General features: G+C 45.0%; 1 protein-coding gene across 1 annotated transcript in view; it reads right to left on the bottom strand.

Annotated features, from left to right (window-relative positions):
* UNC5D (unc-5 netrin receptor D) overlaps positions 1-12,413 on the bottom strand; it is a 1,128,748-nt gene that overhangs the window by 446,964 nt on the left and 669,371 nt on the right. The window contains 1 exon segment of the mRNA XM_077484820.1: positions 9,535-9,715. Coding sequence (XP_077340946.1) covers positions 9,535-9,715 — 181 coding nt within the window.

The raw sequence follows: 12,413 nt of genomic DNA, 5'->3' as shown, positions 1-12,413 counted from the left end.
TACACTCTTGGCAGAGAATCATCACATACAAATGGGATAAAACTCCAATCACGGTGTTAAACCCTCCTCTAACAATTATACCAACATTAATTCCTGGCGTACAAATACACGACTGGAATTTGGGTGGGGATATCAAACTTGGTTCCTTCTTCCAACAGGGCTCATTAAAGTCTTTTTCTCAGTTAAGTAATGAATTACAGCTTCCGAATTCTGAGCGATCTACATATATTCAAATAGAAAAGTGTCTGCTACACAATCCACAACTCAGAGCTTCAATCCCTATTAAAATATGGTCTTTCCTCAATAACCATGCCACCTCACAGAAAGGAGTAGCTACAATATACCCAATTCTAGGGGAAAAAAACATACCCAGCAAACTACCTTCCTTCCTTAAATGGGAACAAGATTTGGGGCAAGACTTTTCAATTAAACAATGGATGGCTTCCCTACGAAGCATATATAGGGCCACTGCATGTGTTACACTATGGGAACTGGCACAAAAAATTGTTCAAAGACAATACTTGACTCCACATATCCTAGCAAAATTCAAGGGGAACTCGTCACCTAATTGCTGGAGAAATTGTACCCAATTGGGGACCCTATTTCATATTATGTGGGACTGCCCAAGCTTACATAACTACTGGCAGGCAATCTCCCATTTACTCACTTCCGTAACAGGTATTGTCCTTCAACTTTCACCAGAACTAGCCATTCTGAATATGAATTTACATACGATTCCCAAACAATATCGTAAAGTAGTAACACATATACTTTTAGCTGCGAGACTATCCATAACTAGAAAATGGAAAACTGACTCTCTTCCTACTATAACAGAAGTTATAGAATTAACCCAACTCCACCACTCCTATGAATTGTTATTTCCTAATGACAAATCCCTATATATTAAGGAACAACAACTATGGGAACCTTGGAGTACATGGTACAAAAATTATACTTCCACAATTTAGATAATGCTGATTCTTTAATCATATAGAAGAAAGAACTCCTGTGCGTTTTAATTTTTTTTTTTTTTTTTTTTTTGGATGGCTTTAAAAATAATTTCATAGCAAAGTGACAAATATATCACATATTTGTTTATCTGAATTGAGCTGCGGAGTAAGAATAGATCTTTATTTTCCTTCATAAAAGATAACTACTGTGTTTGAATTTCCTTTAGGATGTTGGCCTAGGTACTCCAAGACACAGATAGATCCCTGTGAGGGGTGTCTTGGGGTCCAGAAGTGGCCGTTATCCATATCGCTATTTATAAATCTTACAATAATTATATTACTGACTTTATTATACAAATTCTAAGAGACTTACTCTTGTTAGAGTCCCTTTATGACTATGAATATTAGATACTTAGGAATACTACTTTATTCTTTATTGTGGATTATTTGTTTCTATGCTATATTATGCTGAGAAAACCCTGTCACTACATTATACTGTGTTATGTTACTTTTATTACTATATATTATTTTTTTTTTGTTTTGTAACCCTTGTTGTAACTAACTCTGCTAAAAATCTCAATAAAAACATTTGAAAAGAAATTCAATCAACAGAAAACCTCCATATACACAAGGAAGGTTCACCTCCAGTTGAAGCTACGTGACAATGATGTTGCAAAACGCGTCGACGTAACAACGGCAGGTATACTCTCACTACACCATTGCCATCAAGGAGAGTGAACGTCTGTTTGGCCTGGAGACCATTTGACCCTTCAGTTAGTTCTCTATTATGTCCGGTGCTCCTATTTGAACAACAGAGGCGGCCTGATTGTGGAATAACACAGCCTTAAAACAGAATATATCGATCCCGTTAATGACCGACCTAGACATTGCCACTTGAACTACAAGCCAGCCTAATACATAGCTTGTTTAACCACTTGCTTACTGGGCACTTAAACCCCCCTCCTGCCCAGACCAATTTTCAGCTTTCAGCGCTGATGCACTTTGAATGACAATTGCGCGGTCATACAACACTGTACCCAAATGAAATTTTATCATTTTTTTCCCACAAATAGAGCTTTCTTTTGGTGGTATTTAGTTACAGCTCAGAGTTTTATTTTTTGCTAAACAAACAAAAAAAGATGCAAAATAAAAAAAAAAACTAAAAATCATGTTTAATAGTTTGTTATAAAATTTTGCAAACAGGTCATTTTTCTCCTTCATTGAAATGCGCTGATGAGGCAGCACTGGTGGGCACTGATAGGCTGCACTGGTGGGCACTGATAGGCTGCACTGGTGGGCACTGATAGGCATGGTTAAGGTGGCACCGATAGGCACGGTTAAGGTGGCACCGATAGGCACAGATAAGGCGGTACTGATAGGCACAGATAAGGCGGCATTGATGGGCACAGATAAGGCGGCACTGATGGGCAAAGATGGGCACAAATAAGATGGCACGGATGGGTGGCACGGATGGGCACGGATAGGTACCACTGATAGATGGGACTGATGGGCACTGATAGGTGGCACTGATAGGTGGCACTGATGGGTGGCACTGCTGGGCACTGGTAGATGACACTGATGGGCATAGATATGTGGCATATGAGGTGAAGCACTGTTGTTGAGGCAGATTGTGGGCACTGATAGGTGGCACTGTGGGCACTGATGGGTGGCACTATGGGCACTAAGGGGTGGTACTGATGGGTGACACTTTTACTATATGTATGTTGCACTGGCAGGGGGCAGGTGGGCACTGATGACTTGGCTGTGATCGGGACTGAAGTCCCTCTCACGGCCGCCGGTGATCGGCTTTTTTTTTTTTTTCTCTCCTCGCGCTGTCAACATAGATTACCGGCTCTGTTGTGATCACATAATCAGCTGTCATTGGCTGACAGCTGATCACGTGGTAAGGGGTCGGGATCGACCCCTTGCTTCGATTAGTGATCAGGCGAGTCTCATAGACTCGCTGATCACAGAGCGCGCCACGCGCGTCCCTCCGGGGGGCGCGCAGGCCGCTCGTGCACGGGACGACGTCAATAGACGTAGTCCCGGCAAAGCAGGTCCGCGCTGCAGCCGTCATTCGGCTATAGCGCGGATCACTAGTGGTTAAAGAGCAGGGCGCCGATTTGAATCGGCCGATAAGTGGATCTGTGTATGACCCTGGATTACAATTGTTATCGTACACGAGAAAGGTTGGCTGTCGGGATATCACCGATTGATTTACATCACTGAGGTGAAGCGGCCTGAGGGGAGCCTGGACATCATTGAAATCTGCTAGCAGTCTTTTGAAAACCACTTGAAAGCCAAGTATATAAAAAACTGATGAATATTGATACATGCAGTTGTGCAAAATGAAACATTGTGTTACATGCCCCTCACAAGCACTTTCGTTTGTTATCTCGATAACTAAGTACAACATTGATTGACTGTTTAATTGTGCAATGGAAAACGACGTTTTCATTGGTTTTGAGCAATGGACTTTGGTTAAATTGAGGATTTCCTTAAAGTGCACTCAACGTTCTGAAAAATTGGAAATCAACTGACACCTGAAAAGTATATAAATTTAAAATCAAATCAAAAATTAGCTTTCAACTGAGCAGAAATCTTCCTTTTATGAAGAAGAAATAGACTATTTTACTCAGGGAAGTTATAGATATAAGTCCAGACAGTCACTATTCCTGGGAAATCCATGTGCTGAGACTCCAATTATTTTGAATGATTTATTATTTGATTATATATAAAGGGACTACAGTACTGTCCCCTTTGGAATCTCAGGATATGGTTGGTGTGTGAGGTACCTCCGTCCAGGGGGCGGACTGACCATTGAGCCACTCGGGCACTGCCCGAGGGCCCCATGCCACTAGGGGGCCCCATCAGGGTTGCCAGCCTCAGTAAACTAGGGACAGTATGTAAAAATTTGTGTTTTTTTTTTACACTCTGTCTCTGAAATGTCCCTTACCGACATCCTTTTGGTCTAAAAATCCTGAGATTATAGCTGCCCCGCCTCTCCAGTACCTTCTCAGCCAATAGAAACATGTCTGTGTATACTGTGTGTGTGTGTGTTTGTGTCTACTGTGTGGCCCCATAATCTCTGATTGCCTGGGGGCCCCATAATATCCTATTGCCCGGGGGCCCCATGAGTTGTCAGTCCGCCCCTGCCTCCGTCTGTGTATATGTTTTATGTTGGTCTATTGTTTTGTATGTGTCGTGTTTTTTATATTAGTTGTAGGTTTATGGAAATATTTTTTTAATAGTCACTTAGGTGGTGTGAAGTCTAAAGTGTATATCAAACACTTTTAGGATTATTTATGAACAAGTCATTGTACTTTATGAATTTTTTTGTAATTACGGTATTTTTCGCGAATTAACCACTTTCAGACCGGACCAATTTGCTGGTCAAAGACCAGACCACTTTTTTGCGATTCGGCACTGCGCCGCTTTAACTGACAATTTGTGCGGTCGTGCGACGTGGCTCCCAAACAAAATTGACGTCCTTTTTTTTCCCCCACAAATAGAGCTTTCTTTGGTGGTATTTGATCACCTCCTGCGGTTTTTATTTTTTTTGCGCTATAAACAAAAATAGAGCGACAATTTTGAAAAAAAAAAACGCATTATTTTTTACTTTTTGTTATAATAAATATCCTCCAAAAATATATAAAAAAATCGCAATAAGCGATTATTGATTGTTTGCGCAAAAGTTATAGTGTTTACAAAATAGGGATAGTTTTATGGCATTTTTATTAATAATTTTTTATTATTTTTTTTTTTTTACTAGTAATGGCGGCGATCAGCGTTTTTTTTTTTTTTTTTGTGACTGCAACATTATGGCGGACACATCGGACATTTTTTACACATTTTTGGGATTGTCATTTATACAGTAATCACTGCTACCCTGTTTCCCCTAAAAAAAGACCTAGTGTGATTGTCGGTGATAGCTGCAATAAAAGCCCTACCCCCAAAATAAGCCCTAGTTAAAGTCCTTGTAGGTCTTCTTTTCAGGGTAGGGCTTATTTTTGAGGAAACAGAGTAGGGCTTATTTGGGTGGTAGAGCTTATATTGCAGCCAACACCGACAATCATGCTAGGTCTTATTTTAGGGGAAACAGGGTATATAAATGCAGTGATTCCTGTGTAAATGACACTGGCAGTGAAGGGGTTAACCAGTGGGTGGCAGTGTAGGGGTTAAGTGTTCCTATGGGTGTGTTACTAACTGTGGGGGGGGGGGGGGGTTGGGCTTTCATTTAGTGAACACTGATCTCTGCTCCAATCACATGGAGCAGAGATCAGCGTCACTAGTTGCTAGGCAGAATGGGGAAATGCTGTTTACACAGCATTTCCTCCATTCAGCCGCCCCGTGAGACGATCGCGGGTATGCCCGCGGCGATCGAGTCCGCGGGACCCGCGACCGGACTCACAGGGGGACAGGGGGTCCCGACCGGCACACGAGCGTGTCCCGCCGGCGGCGCGCTCGTGATGGCAGGGTGGCATTGAAGATTGGACGTACATGTACGCCAATATGCCTGCCCGTGCCATTCTGCCGACGTACATCGGCGTGCGCTGGTCGGGAAGTGGTTAAATAAAGAATGCTTTTATTTATTTATACTTATTTATTTCAGCCTAAAGTAGCGATCTGTTTTTCTCCCTTGTTTTCTTTGAAGGTGAACCTTCCTTGTGTTCCCCCCAAGGGACATATCGTTTTATATGCATTGTGTTTTGGCAGCCTTGATATAAGGAGAAGTGATATTAGGCAATTTGATTAATACCCATATAGAGTCAAGGAGAAGAGATTTTTCCCTTTTTTCTTATGTTTAAGTCCATATACACAATCCTTCGCCCACAGTGGATCCAGAGTAGGGATGAGCTTCGTGTTCGAGTCGAACGTACGTTCGACTCGAACATTGGCTGTTCGGCCGTTCGGCGAATTCCGAACGTTTGGGCCGTTCGCGTCAAAATTCGAGTGATGCGCGCGCGGACCACAATGCACTGCGGTGGCGCAGTGCATTGCTGCCCCATGATTGGCCAAGCATGCACTGTGACCCCGCATGCTTGGCAGCGAGGAGAGCCATGATTGGCCACAGGCATCCTGCCTATGGCCAATCATAGCTCAGGCTGTGTAGTGCACGCCCCACACTATATAAGGCCACCTTTAAGGCGGCCTCGTGTAGTGTGTTACTTTGCATCTGAAGCAGTGGGTGTTCTGTGTACCTTCAACACAGTACACACCAATCGTTTTTGGCTGATTTCCTATCTTGCTGCTGTGTAGTGGTTGTTGTCTGTGCCCTGACTGCAGTATACACCACTATATTCACCTCACCTATATAGCTAGTGATCTAGCTTTAACCACTTAACTGCCCATTGCCGATTAACGGCTTCAGGGCGGTTGTTTGACTCTGAGAGGCCGTTAATTAACGGCCTCCCAGAATTCTGCTCTCACGTGCCCCGAGGTGTGCGCACTCGAGAGCATCCGTGACCTGTGGACCCGGCGCATCACGGATCACGGTAAACGGCCGCTCATAGCGGCCGTTTACCACGTGATTGCTCCGTCAAATGACGGAGTGATCACTTGGAAACAAACCGGCGTCATGTTATGACGCCGGTTCCTCCCTCCCCTTTCTGTACCGATCGGTACACCGGAGGGGAAAGAGATCGGTGTCAGCAGCGATGTGGGCTGCATCTGCAGTGCCCACATCGCTGCTCACCGAATTTAACCCCTCAATTCCCTGCCAATACTCTGCAATACCAGTGCATACTCTGCAGTACCCTGCCATTACTCTGCAGTACCCCGCCATTACTCTGCAGTACCCCGCCATTACTCTGCAGTACCCTGCCATTACTCTGCAGTACCCCGCCATTACTCTGCAGTACCCCGCCATTACTCTGCAGTACCCCGCCATTACTCTGCAGTACCCTGCCATTACTCTGCAGTAACCCCCATTACTCTGCAGTACCCCCAATACTCTGCAGTACCCTGCCATTACTCTGTAGTACCCCCCAATACTCTGCAGTACCCTGCTATTACTCTGTAGTACCCCGCCAATACCCCGCCAATACTCTGTAATACCCTGCCATAAATTGCCATACCCAGCCATACTCAGAGATACCCTGAAATACCCAGGCATAGACGCCCCCCACCCCTCACCGCCCTCCGGTGCTTCTACCAACTCGCCAGTACGATCAAAGCCAGAATCTTTTTTTTTTTTTATTTCAGGCTTCCCAGCCTAGAGGTGAGATGTGGGGTCATATTGACCCCCCAGATTTCACTGTAAAGAGGACCTGTCACCCCATATTCCTATTACAAGGGATGTTTACATTCCTTGTAATAGGAATAAAAGTGATCAAAAATATATTTTTGGGGAAAAAAATGTCAAACTAAAATAAATAAAGTAAAATGAACAATAAAAAAATAAAATAAAAATTAAAGCGCCCATGTCCCCATGTGCTCGCATGTGCCACACATGTGAGGTATCGCCGAGAATGTTAGAGCGAGAGCAATAATTCTAGTCCTAGACCTCCTCTGCAACTCAAAACATGTAACCAGTAAAAAAAAAGTTAAAGCGTCGCCTATCGGGATTTTTTAAGTAGCGACGTTTGGCGCCATTCCACGGGCATGTGCAATTTTGAAGAGTGACATGTTTGATATCTATTTACTCAGCATAACTTCATCTTTCACTTTATGCAAACATTGGGCTAACAAGCGGTTAATAATAGAGCTTGCAGTCAGTAGTGTTAGGAGATAGTGCGTGCTGTCTGCGTGCTCTGTACCCAGTACATACCGCTATAATATAGGGCAGGCCCCTACTTTCAAACATCCAACTTACAAACATCTCCTACTTGCAAACGCAAGGAGACAGCAGCAAGTGAGATGAAAAAAGATGGACGACAAAACAAATTATACAGGGGTGATAACCCTTCCCTATGTTTTCCAAAAAGCTTAAAGATAGTTTTTTTGACTGGAGCTACACTTTAAAAATGTACCAGTTGAAAATTACAAACAGATTCAACTTAACACAACAAACCTACACAGTCCCTGTCTTGTTTGCACCGCCTGTATACTGCTGTTCTGAGTATATAGGGCCTGGGGGCCACACGCATTTCCTTTTTTTAATATGGGTACGGGGTTCCCCTTAATATGCGTACAAGACCCAAATAGGCTGGTAATGGGCAGGGAGGGCTACCCATGCCATTTTTCTCAATGATTTTCAACCATATTGCAGGAACCAGATATAACATTAAAACCGCAAGCAGTTTTAAATGGTGTTATTTCCGCTTAATGTCATTTTGTGCAGGGACTGTTCTAAACACGGGAAACACGTGGCACTTCACTGGCATACTACAGACACCCCCCAGGCACCATATTTAAAGGAATATTTCACTTTTTTTTTTCACTTTAATTGTCATTAAAATCAGTGCTCCCGCCAAAACGGCCGTTTTTAAAACTTTTTTTTGCATTGACCCATGTCCCCTGAGACAGGAGGCAGGTCCCCAAACCCTTTTTAGGACACTATCTTGCATATTAGCCGTTAAAATGAGCACTTTCCAATTCGAACGTTCGAGTCCCATAGACTTCAATGGGGTTCTAACGTTCGTACCGAACGCGGGGGTCGTTCGCAAGTTCTGGTGCGAACCGAACCGGGGGGTGTTCGGCTCATCCCTAATCCAGAGGAAGGCAAAAAACCCCAGCAGAGCCATGATCCAATTTGCTACAGCAGGGGAAAAAATTCCTTCCTGATCCCCCGAGAGGCAATCGGATTTTCCCTGGATCAACTTTCCCTATAAGTGCTCATGCACACGGACGTTTTAAAAAACTGGCTGCAAAGCTAGCTCCAACGCTTGGAAAAATCAGCGTTAAAAACGCGATTTTTACCACGTTTTGCATTGGCGTTTTTGTGCGTTTTTGCGCGTTTTTTAGCGTTAGCGTTAAGTAGCGTTTTTAAAGAAACACATCTCTTGGCTATAGCACTCAGAAAACAAAGAAAATATGTTGCGCATTTATGCGCGTTTTTGCGCCTTTTTGCCGCGATTCGCGTTTTTACAGCTCTAGCTCCGCGCCAGGGAACGCACTGGTCCTGGGTTTTTTTTACAGCTTAAAAACGCCTATGCCATTTGCAGCTCAAAATGGGCATGAAGCCATAGACTAACATGGACAGGTCTTTTTAAGCTGCAAAAAACGCTCAAAAAAGCGGCTGTAAAAACGTCTGTGTGCATGAGGCCTTAATGTCACCCAGTTATATTCTGTACACTATAATCCAGGACTTTCTTATAGCAATCCACTGAGCCGGCCAGATCCACCTCTGGAGGGAGTCTATTCCACATTTTCACAGCTCTTACTGTGAAGAAACCTTTCCGTATTTGGAGATTACATTTTTTTTTTCCTCCAGACATAAAGAGCCCCCCCCCCCCGATGACCTTAAAGTGAATAACTCTCAGTAAGTAACGTAGTAACAATGCTCTCTTGATCCCGCCTACGTAATTGTTGGCAAACTTCGCTGATAAGACAAAATGTTTGAGCTTCTTTAAAGGTAACCAGTTAGACTTTGTGAAGAAGCATTTCACTCGGGCAGATAAGGGTATCTCCCTTCTGAACTCACCATACACCACCACAGTGGCTGACGCGCTTCGTCTCTTAGCAACAATATTGGACGCCATGCACGTGTAGTTCCCGGAGTCGGAGAGCCGCGCGTGTCGTATGATCAGGTTGTGATCTGCCCGGGTGTCGATGTTTTCATCCTGCAGGGCATCGATTGGCTCTTCATTCTTCAGCCACTCCACCTGAAATAGAGGAGAAAAGGTCAGAACCTCTGCTCTAGAAATACTCCATTTCCTCTCATGCATGACGACACACACAATGCGTTACTACGAGCGACATTCTATTCTGGATCTATAGTCACCCATCGTCTGACATTGTAGCCCACTCTTGTAGGGAAATAACTTTTAAAGGGCCTCTGTGAGAGACCAAGGGGGTCGGCTATGGGCCGGGCAAAAACATGTATGTACCGCGTGTCTATTGAGAGCCAGATAGAAATGAGCCGGGTCTGTGTGACAACAGGAAGACACCCAACACCCAACCTACCCACATCCAGGATTAATGAGCCGCCAAATCCCAAAGGGCCCTCATGCAGCTACACAGGTGGTACACTGGCCCCTGTAGGCACACTAAAGTCCATCACCTTTAAAGCAGAACTACACTGTATCCGAGCAACAAACTGAAAACACAAATGAATTAATGTTTTATATTCAAAGCAAACTTCTCCATCCGCCCATCCATGTCTCCATCCATCCATCCATCCATGTCTCCATCCATCCATCCATCCATGTCTCCATCCATCCATGTCTCCATCCATCCATCCATCCATGTCTCCATCCATCCATCCATGTCTCCATCCATCCATCCATCCATGTCTCCATTCATCCATCCATTCATGTCTCCATCCATCCATCCATCCATTCATGTCTCCATCCATCCACCCATCCATGTCTCCATCCATCCATCCATCCATGTCTCCATCCATCCATCCATCCATGTCTCCATCCATCCATCCATCCATGTCTCCATCCATCCATCCATGTCTCCATCCATCCATCCATCCATGTCTCCATTCATCCATCCATTCATGTCTCCATCCATCCATCCATCCATTCATGTCTCCATCCATCCACCCATCCATGTCTCCATCCATCCATCCATTCATGTCTCCATCCATCCATCCATCCATGTCTCCATTCATTCATCCATCCATCCATGTCTCCATTCATCCAACCATCTCTCCAACCATCCATCCATATCTCCATCCATCCATGTCTCTATCCATCCATCCAACCATGTCTGCAACCATCTCTCCATCCATCCATCCATCCATGTCTCCAACCATCCATCTCTCCAACCCTCCATCCACCCATCCATCCATGTCTCCATCCATCCATCCATGTCTCCATCCATCCATCCATCCATGTCTCCAACCATCTATCTCTCCAACCATCCATCCACCCATGTCTCCATCCATCCATCCATCCATCTCTCCAACCATCCATCTCTCCAACCATCCATCCATCCATATCTCCAACCATTCCTCCGTGTCTTCATCCATCCATGTCCCCAACCATCCATCCATGTCTCTAACCATCCATCCATGTCTCGAACCATCCATCCATGTCTCCATTCATCCGTCCATGCATGTCCCCAACCATCCATCCATGTCTCCATTCATCCGTCCATGCATGTCCCCAACCATCCATCCATGTCCCCAACCATCCATCCATGTCTCGAACCATCCATCCATGTCTCCATCCATCCATCCATGTCTCCAACCATCCATCCATGTCTCCAACCATCCATCCATGTCTCCATCCATCCATGTCTCCAACCATCCATCCATGTCTCCATCCATCCATGTCTCCAACCATCCATCCATGTCCCCAACCATCCATCCATGTCTCCATTCATCCGTCCATGCATGTCCCCAACCATCCATCCATGTCCCCAACCATCCATCCATGTCTCGAACCATCCATCCATGTCTCCATCCATCCATCCATGTCTCCAACCATCCATCCATGTCTCCAACCATCCATCCATGTCTCCATCCATCCATGTCTCCAACCATCCATCCATGTCTCCAACAATCCATCCATCCATGTCCCCAACCTTCCATCCATGTCTCTAATCATCCATACATCCATGTCTCCAACCATCCATCCATGTCTCCAACCATCCATCCATCCATGTCTCCATCCATGTCACCATCCATCCATGTCTCCATCCATGTCTCCATCCATCCATCCATGTCTCTAACCATCCATCCATGTCCCCAACCATCCATCCATGTCTCCATCCATCCATCCATGTCTCTAACCATCCATCCATGTCCCCAACCATCCATCCATGTCTCCATCCATCCATCCATGTCTCTAACCATCCATCCATGTCCCCAACCATCCATCCATGTCTCCAACCATCCATCCATGTCTCCAACCATGTCACCATCCATCCATGTCCCCAACCATCCATCCATGTCTCCAACCATCCATCCATGTCTCCAACCATGTCACCATCCATCCATGTCTCCATCCATGTCTCCATCCATCCATCCATGTCTCTAACCATCCATCCATGTCTCCAACCATCCATCCATGTCACCATCCATCCATGTCTCCAACCATCCATCCATGTCTCCATTCATCCATCCATGCATGTCCCCAACCATCCATCCATGTCTCTAACCATCCATCCATCCATGTCTCCAACCATTCATCCATGTCTCCATTCATCCATCCATGCATGTCCCCAACCATCCATCCATGTCTCTAACCATCCATCCATCCATGTCTCCAACCATTCATCCATGTCTCCATTCATCCATCCATGCATGTCCCCAACCATCCATCCATCCATGCATGTCCCCAACCATCCATCCATGTCTCTAACCATCCATCCATCCATGTCCCCAACCACCCATCCATCCATCCATGC

This window comes from Lithobates pipiens, unplaced genomic scaffold, assembly GCF_037356315.1.
Source record: "Lithobates pipiens isolate NorthernLeopardFrog02 unplaced genomic scaffold, aLitPip1_a1.2 Scaffold_162, whole genome shotgun sequence".
Lineage (NCBI taxonomy): Eukaryota > Metazoa > Chordata > Amphibia > Anura > Ranidae > Lithobates > Lithobates pipiens.
This window is presented reverse-complemented; position numbering and strand designations above follow the sequence as displayed.